Here is a 14297-nt window from a genome sequence, read left to right as displayed (position 1 = left end):
AAGGTCTCCGTACCTTCTCATTATAGGACCTAAAATCATGGTCCCAGAAAACTAGCAGAAGTTCTGAAAACGCTCCACTGTGGCTTTCACGCCTGCCTTTCTCCAGTTTCCTGATGTGACCCAAGATTCCTGCTCTGGGTACTGTTCAGCATCGCTAAAGACAGGTGATGACATCACAGGAGCCAGACTCCCAAGGCTTCTTCCCTGAAACAACACTTCCCCTGTCCATCATGTGGTACCCTCAGAGCGTCTATCTCCCATCTTGATGGCCCCATTCTTCTTTCCATGGTTATTCCAACAGTCATTCTTAGGTTTATCCTATGCCACTTCAGCCCCAGGACATTTCCTTCCTCAAACCAACCCTGATCAACTCAGACTAGTTATTCACTAATCCAGCGCTTAAGCACAATCATTCTCCAACAAAAAAGGAACGGAGCTCCCTCTACTTCTCTTTCCTTTCAAAAGCCAGGATAGAGATGCGAGGGAACACCTGACAACTCCTAAGCAGCTCTTCAGTACAATCCTGTTGACCGCCCTTGGGGCTGCATGGAGAAATGCAGATGAAAGCCTTCACATCCATGAGGCAACAGGGAAATCAAGTGCATCTATAAGAACTATAATCCTTCTCTGAGAACGAGTATCACATCCAGCTGTTACAGCCTCCGTTTCCCCTTTTTACATCATTTTTAATCCTCCGAAGCATATCATTCACATGGCAAAGAGGCAATGAACCAGTGAGGTCATTCGATAAATTATTGCGAGAAACATTTCTACTGCCTTTCTGAATCAATGTGCCAACAACAAAATATTGGAAGTATCACAGGCATAGCAACAATCAAAGTCGAATGATGCATCAAACTCAATTTCAGAATCTGTATGTACTGCTCCCTCTAGTTAGAAATGTCCCGGACATCCCTGGTGGCGCGGTGGTTAATAATCTGCCTGCCAATTCAGGGCACACGGGTTCAAGCCCTGGTCTGGGAAGATCCCACATGCCGCGGAGCAACGAACGCCGTGTGCCACAACTACTCAACCCACGCGCCTAGAGCCCATGCTCCGCAACAAGAGAAGCCACAACAATGAGAAGCCCATGTACCACAACGAAGAATAGCCCCCGCTAGCCGCAACTAGAGAAAGCCCGCACTCAGCAATGAAGACCCAACGCAGCCAAAAATAAATAAATTAAATTAATTAATTAAATGTCCCTAATGGATGCGATCATTTCCATCATTCAGTTCTCTGGTCAAACAATGCTTTCTCAGAGTGGCCTTCCCTGACCCTCATCTGCCCCCAGTCACGCCCTATCCCATTACTCTGCTTTACTTTGCCCACAGCACTTACCTCTGTATCCAAATAACTTGTGTGTTCATTACCTGTTCCCACTGATTAGAATCTTAAGCCCCATGAGGGCAGAGACCTTCCTAGCTTGCCCACTTCTGTACCCCAGCACCTAGATCAATGAGCTAATATTTGTTGAATGAATGAATTTCTACGTAATGCTTTAATATCAACCAGGTCTTGCACGATTGCCATCTGATTTCATCTTCCTATCAACTCTGTGAGCCAGGTTTTTTACAATTAAAGAAACAAAGCAGGGAGTATGTGGGAAATCTCTGTACCTTCTGCTCAATTTTGCTGTGAACCTAAAACTGCTCTTAAAAAAAAAAAAGTGCAGGCTATTAGGAAAACAAAACAAAACACTTAAAAAAAAAAAACCCAAAGAAACAAAGCCTCAGAAAGGTTAAGTAACATGTTCAATTACATGCAGCTAATAATGGGCAGAGCTGGCAAAAAACACATCTTCTGGACCCCCAGCTCATTCTATGCAGCTGATGAGCAGCGATTTTCACCTGGGAAAAGTTCAACCTTTCAAAGGAAAAAAAAAATCACCTTTGATTTATAATGAAAAAACAAATGCAGAAACAGGACCGCCAGCACTACTCACTTGTGCAGAATTCCGCCCGCGCCTGCAGCCGCAAGTGCAGCCCGTCCCCGGCCACGTGCCGCAGCCCACGGCAGGAGGACGGGACAAGCCTGACCCCTGCTGGCAGCCAGAGCTCGGTGCAGCCGCCAGGGCTTTTCATCTGGAGCGAGGTCGGCGTTATGCAAACATCCATAGGCAGACCTCCTTCGTCTGGAACGCTGGGAATTAAAAATAACACACAAGAAATTATTTCTCATTGATGAAAGCCACATTATGAAAGAAACAAAAACGGCCAAGGAGCTCTCTGTTCCTCTTCAATAAGGGCCCTGAATTTAGTCACTGCCGTGGAAAAACAGCAGTGAACTGGTCGTAAAGGAAACTAATCTATACTAGGTTTAGATGAGGTCAGAGAGTACTTTTCGCTGCCACCGTTAACATGAAAGTTCAGAGACATATTTTTCATTCTTGCTTCTTCTTTTTTTATGGTAACGATGCATTTTTAAGCATGTACTCTTTCCCACTGCCAATGATCCTGAGTGCCGGCTCTCTCCTCTACCTCAGTGCTTCCTCCATCTACTCCAGCCCGGACCTCCCCCTGGGCTGCTCCAGGATCTGCCGCACAGCCTGCCACTTCGCTTCCCCACCCCGACTCTTCCCTCCCACCAGTCTCCCTGACTTCAGCTTCTCCAAACCAGCACAATGGAATGCTAGTCTGTCATGCACCACGCACTTGCTCATCAAAGTTTTTTTTTTTTTTTTGCGGTACGCGGGCCTCTCACTGTTGTGGCCTCTCCCGTTGCGGAGCACAGGCTCCGGACGCGCAGGCTCAGCAGCTATGGCTCAAGGGCCCAGCCGCTCCGCGGCATGTGGGATCCTCCCGGACCGGGGCACGAAGCCGTGTCCCTGCATCGGTGGGCGGGCTCTCAACCACTGCGCCGCCAGGGAAGCCCCATCAAAGTATTTTTGGCCAGAGAATTCAACAAGGCAGCGTAAGACGGTGGCTTATTCACCTTTGCGTCCCTTGATCCTAGCATGATTTCGACCTTCATTCACTCACTCAACACACCTTTTTTGAGTTCTACCATGTGCCAGGTACTGGGAATACAATGATTAACAAGATATTTCCTCTGCAACCCACACCCCCAAGCAGGGGACAGGCTAGTAAACAGGAATGATCAAGGGAGCATTAAAAGTACGTTGCACTTATTCATAATACAGGGGACTATGGAAGCACGTGGAGGGGGGCAGCGACTCTCCTAGGCCAAGCACTAAGTAAATGTTACGTGAATAATGAATGGATGAGTTAGTGACATATTCTTGCTTCTGAGACCAGCATTTCAATGTTTTACTTTACTTACAGTAAATTAGAGTAAAGCATTGGTATTTGATATACAGGATTTTGATAAGGAAGCCAGGATTACATAAAACAAAAGGTACAGGAGAAAAAAACTTTGTCGATTTTAAGAATAAACAAATAATGAAGAAAACAATCTAGTGATGTACGAATACCAGGCATGAAAGGACTTACTAACCCAGTCCACGACAAACACAAATCACTTGGTGCAGGCAATAGAGTAAAACACAGTTGCTGTCCACCAGGCACCAAAAGTACAGAAGGGTATGAAGACATATAGAGATGATACTCCTATGAAGTTGAAATATGCTCAGCATTGCACCAGAGGAGCAAAGCACCTGGATCCCCCTCTTAAGTGCTGACAGCAAGAGCAGGCCATCCACTCAGTGTCACTGAAGTGCAGAAGGTGGGCCATCCACTTGCATGTCATCCAAGTAGAGAGGTCATACCGTGTGTTCAGGTGTGAATCTTGGTCAGGCCTCCTCTTTTTGCCTTAGAAAATTTTAAAACTACTTTCTGGCTAGTTCCTATTAGAAGAGTGTAGATCTGCACTTAATTGGCAATACAGAATATCAAGAACGTGAGTCTTGGGACTTCCCTGGCGGTCCAGTGGTTAGGACTCCACGCTTTCACTGCTGAGGGCATGGGTTCGATCCCTGGTCAGGGAACTAAGTGTGCAACGTGGTCAAAAAATTTTTTTTTATTTAAATTTTTTTGACGTGGACCACTTTTAAAGTCTTTATTGAATTTGTTATAATATTGCTTCTGTTTTATGTTTTGGTTTTTTGGCAGCAAGGCATGTGGGATCTTAGCTCCCCAATGACCAGGGATCAAACCCACACCGCTTGCATTGGAAGGTGAAGTCCTGACCACTGGACTTCCAGGGAAGTCCTCCAAAATTAAAAATTAAATTAAATTTTAAAAAAGAAATTATTAAAAAAACAAAACAAACCTGAGTCTTTTCCAGGGAAGACAGACTCAAACTCTTGAGTCAAAAGTCTAGTCTTCAGAAATGATGTTTAAGAAATAATAATCCTCTAAAGTAGATGTCAGAAAACTTCTTATATAAGAGGTCAGATGGTAAACATTTCAGGTTTTATAGACCATATATGGTCTCTGAGGCATAGTCTACTTTTTTTTCTTCCTAATGACCCTTTGAAAAATATAAAATCCATTCTTAGCTCATAGACTGTAACAAAACAGGCCGTAGCTTAGATCTGGCCCCTAGGCTGTAGTTTGCCAACCACTGCTCTAAAGATACACAATTTGTTCAGTTTGGTACTTCAGTGATTTTCAAACTAGACTGTGCACTTGGCACTTGGAAGCGTCTCAAGGGAAACCACTGGGTTCCTAAGTCCCCTGCTTGCCCACCTCTGCCATACCACGCTTTCCTCTCTTCCTCTTCCTGAAAAATGCAGCCAATTACATACGGCAAAGCAAGATAGGTATCTTCGAAAGGGTGGAAGAACCACTGAAGCCTGGGGTAGATATGAGAAACCCAGCAGGGTGAGGAGGGCCACCAAGCAAGGACGTCAGGTTCCAAGAGGAGAAAGGAGGGAATGTGAGCAGCAGGTGGGGGTCGGCTCAGCATGGAGTTTCAGAGCCTGTCTTAGTCTGCTCAGGTGCCTATAACAAAACACCACACAACGGGTGGCTTAAACAATGGACATTTATTTCTCCTAGTTCTGGAGGCTGGGAAGTCCAAGATCAAGATGCTAGCAGTTCTTGGGGAGGACTCCCTTCCTGGCTTGCAGATGGCTGCCTTCTCACTGTATCCTCACATGGCAGAGAGAGGAAGCCCTGGTGTCTCTTCCCATAAGGACACTAATCCCATCATAGTGGCTCCACACTCATGACCTCATTGAAACTTAATTATCTCGCAAAGCCCCATCTCCTAATACCACCACGGGGTAGAACTTTAACATATGATTTTGTTTTTTTTTTTTTAGCGGTACGCAGGCCTCTCACTGTTGTGGCCTCTCCCGTTGTGGAGCACAGGCTCCGGACGCGCAGGCTCAGCGGCCATGGCTCACGGGCCCAGCCGCTCCGCGGCATGTGGGATCTTCCCGGACCGGGGCACGAACCCGCGTCCCCTGGATCAGCGGGCGGATTCTCAACCACTGCGCCACCAGGGAAGCCCTAACATGTGAATTTTGAGGGAAAAGAAACATTCAGTCCGTAACAGAGCCCAAGCACGTGAGGAGAGTGTCGACACTGAGAGGAGGGAAGGGAAGTGGCAAAGGATGCCAGAGGAAGATTAATTGCATAGAGTGGAGCTGACCAAGTAAATACATGTCATGAGGATAATGGAATCCAGGATTCTCACCGTGGGAGAACAGCTACAAAGAGGGAAAGGGAGAAAACCAGAATGGATCCTATGGTGGTAGACTAGAATCTAAAATACCTGGATGAAGTCATGGTTTCCAATGCATATAAATAGATACAGTAATATATATAGATATATATGTATGTATATTATGATATACTTAGAAACACACACATATACATGCATACATAAACACAATACGTATGTCATACACACACACTCTAGTTCTGTCTACTAGTGGGTCTGGGAGAAGTGACACGCCAATAGTAATGAGTACACTCTGTGCCCAGATCTTGGTTTCTAAAGGTCATTTCCCACTTAAAAACAAAATGAACAAAAATGAAACAAAACACGGTTCCTTGGAAAAATAACTACATCCAGGGCTGGGACAGGAAAAGAATGAGATGAGCCTGAGCCTGGTATATCTTGCTGTGCAACTAAGTAAAGAAGAAATCAAAGAATGTCAAAACAAACAAACAAAAAACCAAAAAAACACAGAAATCATCTTGAAGGGACTCCCCCTGGCCACATCTGGTTATAATTTGAGAAAAAAAGTAACCCACTGAATGAAACAGAGCTATGGGTCCATACTGACATGAATAAATGAATGACTATACTTCAATTTAAAATAATAATAAGTAAATGAGTAAAAGGAAAGTATGATGAGGAACAGGGCATTTACACAGTCTCAATTAATACTTATTGATAATGAAAAGAATTATTAATACAATTAATACTTATTTTTTTTTTAGATTTTCTTTTTTTTTTTTTTATTGGAGTATAATTGCTTTACAATGCTTATTGATAATGAAAATAAAGGGCAATTTACGGTGGAGAAGCCTGGCAGATACCACCCTATTTAAGTTCTCAAAGTTAACGTGAACTTGAATGGAACAAATCAAAATCATGTGCCACCTGAGAGGATGCGATGAGAACACAGCATCAATTTTGTGATATTCCTGCCAAAGATGTATAACCCAAACATAATCTTGAGGAGACATAAGACAAAACCAAATGGAGGAATATTCTACAAAATAACTGGGCTGTAATCTTCGAAAGTGTCAGTCAAGGAAACTGAGGACCTCTTCCAGATTGAAAAACGAAGGACACATGAGGATGCAATGCATGATTCTGCGCTGGATTCCTTTGTATTACAGATGTCAAGTAGACAACTGGAAACACTTGAATAAGGTCTGAGTATAAGATGGCAGTAACATATTTCCCAATTTTGAGTGCTGCATGCTGGTTTTGTAGGAGAACGTCTTTATTTGTAGGAAATCCACAGTAACGTATTCAGGAGTGACAGCAACTTACTCTCAAGTTTGAGATTATTCCAAAACAAAGTTTTTGAGACCCTAAGTGCCCACACTTTTTATATGTGAGGCTTTTGTCACTATTCTCTTGTAATCTTTCAGGTGGCACACCCTGCTCGGAACTATCTAATAACCTCACATCTCAACTCTGAGTCCGAGCTAAGGTCCTTTCAATGGTCTCTAAGACCCAGTAATATACTAGAGGCAATTGTTAACATTCCAGGCATTTTGCAAGCCAGTTGACCTCACTTTGGTAGTTTGATATCATCTGTGGTGAAAGTATTCCCACCACAGGAATCAGTAAGTGCTGCAAATCAGGAAGAATGTTTTTGTCTGTCTGGTTTTCCTGGAGAGCAGGTCATTGAACATTTTCCAGCACATCACTGCAAGACCCTTTACTATGTGCTTCACCAGCCCACCTACATCTCTCTGAACTAGGCACCACCTCATACTTTCTGTTCTCTCACAGGGCAACAGTCTTTCACTGGGAATAATACAGTCCCAGACCTCACCCCTTTCAGTTTATTGCTCCACTGTTGCTTTCTCATTCAGAATAAGGGGTTGGAATTTTTTTTCCCTACCCCCTTTTCTGTCTTATTTTCTGCTAGGTACATATCTCTATTCACTATAACATGTATAAATATTTGTGTATTTTCTGCCTCCCTCTTGCCACCATTAAACTGTAAACTCAATGAAAGCAAGTATTTTTGTCTTTGCTTTGTTGGTGGTGTTCACAGCCATATAATCAGCACCTAGAATCTGAGTTTTGGGCCCTAGAATAGGAACTCAGTAAACGTCTGTGAATTTAATAAATGAATGGCCAAGGTTTATCCCAGGAACGCTAAGATGGCTTAATATAAATAGACTGTTTCTAATGCAATTCACAGAAGTAGAGACTAAAGGAAAAAATATGACCATCACAATACAGGTAGAAATCATTAAGGAAAACACAGTATCTATTCATGATGAAAACCCTTAGTAAACTAGGAATAGAAAGGAACTATGAGGCTTCCCTGGTGGCACAGTGGTTAGGAGTCTGCCTGCCAATGCAAGGTACGTGGGTTCAAGCCCTGGTCCGGGAGGATCCCACATGCTGTGGAGCAACTGGGCCCGTGCGCCACAACTACTGAGCCTGCACTCTAGAGCCCGCAAGCCACAACTGCTGAGCCCACGAGCCACAACTGCTGAAGCCTGCGCGCCTAGAGCCCGAGCTCCGCAACAAGAGAAGCCACCACAGTGAGAAGCCCACACACCACAGGGAAGAGTAGCCCCTGCTCGCCGCAACCAGAGAAAGCTGTGAGCAGCAACGAAGACCCAACGCAGCCAAAAATAAATAATTTATTAAAACAAAAAGAAAGGAACTATGCAGTCTACCAAACAGATTCGCCAAAAGTCAACATCATCACACCCAATGATGAAATGCTAGAAGCAGTTCTTTTAAGATTAGGGAAAGAGGGCTTCCCTGGCGGTGCAGTGCTTGAGAGTCCGCCTGCCGATGCAGGGGACACAGGTTCGTGCCCGGGTCCGGGAAGATCCCACATGCCGCGGAGCGGCTGGGCCCATGAGCCATGGCCGCTGAGCCTGCACGTCCGGAGCCTGTGCTCCGCAACGGGAGAGGCCACAACAGTGAGAGGCCCAAGTACCACAAAAACAAACAAACAAACAAAGATTAGGGAAAGAATAAAAATCATATCATTTACATGAACTGCAAATAGACTAAAAATTCTAATTAAAATGCAGAGATTCTCAAAATGGATTTTAAAAAACTCCGCTCAGTACATGCTTTTAAAATTTTACATATAAAGACACAAGTTGAGAGTAAAAGGGTAGAAAAAGACGTACCATGCAAACAGTATAGTCAGCTGATTTCTGACAAAGACATTGAGTTATATCAGCGGAAGAAATGGCAGCCTTTTAAATAATGGTGATGGGACAACTGGGCATCCTTATAGAAAAGCAATGAACTTTGACCCCTACCGCATGCCAAATACAAAAACTAATTTGACATAATCACAGACCTAAATGTAAAAGCTAAAACTATGTAACTCCTAGAAAATAAACATAGGAAAAAAATCTCACAAGCTGGAGGTAGGCAAAGATTTCTTAAGGACACAAAAAACACTAATCATTAAGGGAAAAAATGCAATAAACTGGATTTCATAATAATTAAGATTTTCTGTTCATCAAAAGACACAATTAAGAAAATGAAAAGTTACAGATTGGGAGAAAAATATTCACATACTCACAGGCATAAATGAAAAAGGTCTTGTTTCCAGACTATATAAAAAACTATTTAAATTCAACAATAAGACAAACAGCTTGATATTAGAAAGGAACATATATGAATGACCAAAAAGCAAATGAAAAGGTACTCAACATTATTAATCAGGGAAATACAAATTAAAATGACAATGAGATACTACTGTATACCACCAGAATAGCTAAATCGAAGACTGACAACACTAAATGCAGACGAGAATGTGAAGCCATTAGAATTCATTTTTTTCTGGTTAGAGTGTAAACTGGTACAATCACTTTGGAGAACTGTTCAATGGTTTCTCATAAAGTAAAGCCCCCGTCTACCCTATGACCCAGCAAAAATACTTACACAAAAATGTATGGCAGCTTTGGGAATTCCCTGGCAGTCCAGTGGTTAGGACTCCACGCTCACACTGCTGAGGGGCCCGGGCTCAATCCCCGGTGGGGGAACTAAGATCCAGCAAGCCGCACAGTGTGGCCAAAAAAAAAAAAAAAAAAAAGTATGGCAGCTTTATTCATAACAAGCAAGCTCTAGAAACACACAAAATATCCAGCAATAGATGAATGGATAAATGTATTGTCGTATATGCATACAGTGGAAAACTACTCAGCAGGAAAAAAAGAATGGCCTATTGATATATGCGATGACATAGATGAAACGTGAATCTCGCAAACACTGTTGAAGGAAAGCAGCCGGAAACAAACAAGTACATATTGTATGACTCCATTTATACATAGTTCAAGAACTGGCAAGCTAATCGTTGTTGAATGAAAGCAGAACAGTGGTTGCTTTTAGGGTTGAGGAAATTGACTGGTGGTGAAGTTCAACAGCCAAAGACCACCAGGGACAAAACAGGAGTCCAGCAAAGTTAGGTTTCTTAACTTGCTGAAAAGGGAGAGTTATCCAGGGGAACCATGAAGGGCCCCTTTGACGAGAGAAAGGAGGGAGGTTGTCTTGTTTCGTTTTGTGTAAGGTGTGGGCTCCAAATAACCTCACAAGGTGAATTTGAGTTGGACGTGCAGCACTTATTGGAACTCATGATTTGAGAAAGGGCGGAGGAGGACACAGGGGAGAAAGAGAAAGAAGAGTAATAAACATCGTCCCCATTTTACAATTGAAAACATTCAAATTAAAGGATTCTACTCTGGTGAAGAAGCTAGGATTGAATCCAGTTCTCAGGTCAAATCCAAAACTGCCACACCAGACATCCGGCTGGTTTCAGGAAAAGAGAAGACTAAGCATTAGTCTATCTCAGAGTGGTGCTGTGTAACAAAACGTTCAGGATTTTAACGTCTAATTTACTCTGTTTGAAACAGTGGTCACAAGGGAACAGTCGAGGTCCCATATACTACCAAACCAAAAAAAGAGAACACTTTTCCTAACAGTTTCTTGTTCGTGTAATGAATAGCAAGTTAAACGCGTGCAGACTTCTCACTGGAACTCCGAATATGAATAAAAGAATGAGCTCCAATAAGAAGTCTGCAACCTTGGTTAGTAGTTCACTGAATATACGTTTACTGAACCAGTGTGTCGGTTCCTTTGCATAGAGAACAGTTTAGGGAGGAAAAAATAACACCGGAGTTTATTTACAAAACAGGAAGCTCTCACATTGGAACAGATTTCTTACAACGAGGATCCCAAAGAGGCAATCAAAACATTTTTTGCACTCTTTTGTTGGAAACTCAGGGCACTGTCAACGGTGTGGTACATTAGGTATCCTCAAACTTTATTGTGCATCTGAATCCCGGGAAACGTGTTAAAATCTAAGTTCTGATTCAGTAGTGCCGATGTGGAGCTAAGACAACGCATTTCTAAAAAGTTCCCAGGTGATGCTGAGATTGCCAGCCGAGGGGAGACTGGGGGCGCGCGCGGGGGCGAGCAACTCCACTTTGAGTAACCCAGAAGCTCTAAGCAACTGGAAAAAAGAAATTCAAAAACCCGTCCTTCCGAGGGAGGCGGAGCCTGCCCGGGCAGCCGAAAAGCGAGCTAGGCTGCGCCTGGAAGCCCGCACTCCACCGCCCGCCTTACCCCAGGATCAGCAGCGCACTCTGCAGCCGTCTCCGCACTTCCAGGAACACGCGCGCCTCCGCCGCAGCCGCCGCCATGGCGGGCACCCAGTCAGGGGCTCCAGCGACCTCGGGCACCAGGGCCGGAAAGGGGCTGCACGTGCGACCCGAGCCGGAGCAGGAGCGGCAGCGGCGGCGGTGTGGGCGGCGCGGGTCTCCAGGACCCGGAGGTCGGCTGCCCGCCAGCCCACAGCGCCACCTGCCGGGAGAAGAGCGTACCGCCGCGAGGACTCCATCTGAGGGGCGTGGCAGTGTCAAATCCCGGCTTTGGGTCTGAGTGCGGAGAAAGATGGGCGGGGGGGGCGGGGACCAGAAGTGTCCTCCCACGGTGCCACCTGATGCATCCGGCTCCCTGGAAATGACCTTCAAAGTCAGACCCCCCAGTGCAGTGCTTTGGGTAGCGTGGGTAGGGAGGAGACTGGACGAGAGGGAGATGATGGAGAGGGGTCGGTATAGCCGGGCACTGTCCCCAGGAAGCCAGAGAGCCGAACTCCCCACCCCAAACACACTGTATCTTGGATTTGTTTTTGTTTTAATGAACTACGGTTGGGTTTTGTTTTTTTTGTTTTTTAATGAACGCTAGTCGGCCATTTGGTAGCTCTGTCTGAGGCAACAAATGTCCAGCACTGACGTGGCGTTGCTTCTCAATTTAGACCCAGTCGCTCCAGGATGGAAACGGTTGCAAAAATGTGAGAAGTTTTCTGTTATCTATGCAGAAGAGAGTGTGGTTAAATCCAGTATCATGAAGCACAGGATCAAGCATTCCCATAACTTTTGAAAAGAGGAAGATGAGAATGACTCCATATGTACATTTCCGCTCTTCACTTTTGCAAAAGTAAAAACTGACTCAGGGAAGTTGTACTATCATTGCTACTAGAAGATGTTTTTGGAAAGTTTGACCCGGTAAAGAAAAGGATCTAATACAATGTAAGTACTTATCATGGGAATATATTAAAATATAAGGCCATGGTGGTATTATAATGAAAATTCTTTTCAAACAAGAGGCTTTAAAAAAATACAAACAATGATTGCTTGTATGTAGAAAATCGTGTTTATTGATTTTCTACTTTATCATTTCAACGTCACAATTATCACACACCAAACGTATTAATTTGAAGATTTTCCAAATAAATAATAAAGCCATGTCCCTAGAGATACTAGTTTAAGACAGTTTTTCTAAAATCTATATTTGGAGTTTTTAAAGTTTATTGTTTTGCCTCACAAATTCCTGTGTCCATCAGAAAAATTAAAAATCATGGCTGGAGGTAACACAATTAAAAGAATTAAGTTGACTGCTATTTCATCTCAATGGTGATGAAGCGTGATGGTTTTGATGGAAGAAATTTTCACATATTAAGATATAGGAAAGTCATTCTGGCTTATACAAGGTTTAACTTGAACTTTAGGATAACCAAAACAGCCTATTTGTGGCCTATTAAGTATGCATTGAGGACTTCCCTGGCGGTCCAGTCGTTAAGACTCTGTGCTTCCACTGCAGGGGACGTGGGTTCAATCCCTGGTCTAGGAACTAAGATACTTTATGCCACCTGGCACGGCCAAAAAAAAAAAAAAAAACAATTGGATTTTTCCTTTAACCATTAAAGAAAACATGCATTAAAAAAAAATGGAGTAACTGTGGTTCAGACATTCCAAATGGAGCCAAGGTGGTCATTGTGACATAGACACGTTCTTGTATTACTGAGAACTTAAAATTTCTGAACTGTGTCAGACTCAAGGACACCACCAGCCATTCTCAGAACAATATCTGCTAGCAGCTGCCAGCTGCAAACTTATAGCCTCAAGGTCTCCCCTTGTAACTATGCAACCGTTTCAGACCCCAACCAATCCTTACGTAACAAGCACCCATACTTCCTGCCAGCTCCAATCCTAATGCTTGACAAATAATTTATGTAATTTTGGGCCTTTTGTCTTCATAAGCTGCCCCCATTTTGTAGTCCAGTGGAACACAATTCAAGTGCTTCTTCAATTTGTGTCTCCCAGGCTATAGTCCTCAATTTGGCTTAAATAAAACTCTTTTTTTCTTCCTAATATATATGATATATTGGTTTATTGATTATTTCCCTCCACAATTTCGACTCCTTATGCCTTCCACCTTTAATTCTCAAAGCTATTAAGTGCCTAAATACTGACACATTATATTGAAATATAACTTTTTTTTTTTCTTTGTTGGCCACTCGTCTTGCAAGATCTTAGTTCCCCGACCAGGGATTGAATGTGGGCCACGGCAGTGGAAGCATGCAGTCCTAACCACTGGACCATCCGGGAACTCCCTATATACCATTCTTAACACAGCATGCTCTTCATAATTGATGTTTCATTATTTTTAAGAATTGTTATATTTTATGTATTCATGTATTTCACATTCGCAAAAGAAATCAACCAATTTTTTCACCCTACATTTTAGGCAAAAGGGTGCAATTCTTGTAACAACATGATTCTAGGGTTCTAGAATGAAAATATCTCCTTATGTGATAACAACTATTTGTCTCCTAACTTCACAAATCTTTTAACCTCTCTGTGCTTGGGGTTCCTTAATATTGAGGAATTAAACAATTGGTTAAACAATTTAAACAAATACTTAAATAATATTTAAAAGCTATTTTCAACTCCTAGCATCCCTTCCATCTCTCCACCCATCATGATGGGGCTGGCGCGTGGAAAACACCTGCTACACCCCTTTCCAGGTCCACTCCCTCAATTGGTGGTGATGGGCCGCTTCCCCGACAGTCCGCTTGAGGGCGCTGTGGCTACAGCTAGCACCGGGAGGCAAGGAGCGGACCGGGGGCGGGGATCGAGGGCCGAGGACGTCGACGCCGGCGTGGGCGCGAGCGCGAGCGCGAGCGCGGTGCACGCCGGGAGCTGTCACTAGGCCCTCCGGCTCCCGGCCTCCGTGTCGCTGCCGCGGTTGCCAGGAGAGCGGCGCCGGCAGGAAGCGGCCGAGCCCCGACAGGTAACAGCGTCCCCGCCCCCAGCGCGGTCGCGAGGCCGGCCGCCGGCCCCGAGAGGCCTGCTTGGCTGGGCTCGTTCCCGAGC

The 14297-nt window shown here is 44.1% G+C and overlaps 2 protein-coding genes across 11 annotated transcripts in view; one reads left to right on the top strand and one right to left on the bottom strand.

Annotated features, from left to right (window-relative positions):
- UBE3D (ubiquitin protein ligase E3D) overlaps positions 1-11509 on the bottom strand; it is a 325583-nt gene extending 314074 nt beyond the window's left edge. Inside the window, exons 1-2 of one of the 4 annotated variants that reach the window (XM_027091595.1) lie at positions 11206-11509; positions 1946-2142 (exon numbers count right to left, since the gene is read on the bottom strand). In XM_027091595.1, the coding sequence (XP_026947396.1) occupies positions 1946-2142; positions 11206-11282 (274 nt within the window). In that variant the 5' untranslated portion in view covers positions 11283-11509. The remainder of the gene's footprint in view (positions 1-1945; positions 2143-11205) is intronic. The other 3 variants (XM_027091600.1, XM_027091605.1, XM_027091608.1) reach the window with 3 other exon arrangements.
- Positions 11510-14131: 2622 nt separating this feature from the next.
- The window catches only part of DOP1A (DOP1 leucine zipper like protein A), a 113052-nt gene continuing 112886 nt past the window's right edge, over positions 14132-14297 (top strand). For all 7 annotated transcript variants that reach the window (XM_027091506.1, XM_027091523.1, XM_027091500.1 and 4 more), the window contains exon 1: positions 14132-14214. The gene's annotated coding sequence lies outside the window, so the exon portion shown is untranslated. The remainder of the gene's footprint in view (positions 14215-14297) is intronic.

This window comes from Aethalodelphis obliquidens, unplaced genomic scaffold (assembly GCF_003676395.1).
Source record: "Aethalodelphis obliquidens isolate GAN/ISIS:26980383/991018 unplaced genomic scaffold, ASM367639v1 scaffold3, whole genome shotgun sequence".
In the NCBI taxonomy this organism is placed as follows: Eukaryota; Metazoa; Chordata; class Mammalia; order Artiodactyla; family Delphinidae; genus Aethalodelphis; species Aethalodelphis obliquidens.
This window is presented reverse-complemented; position numbering and strand designations above follow the sequence as displayed.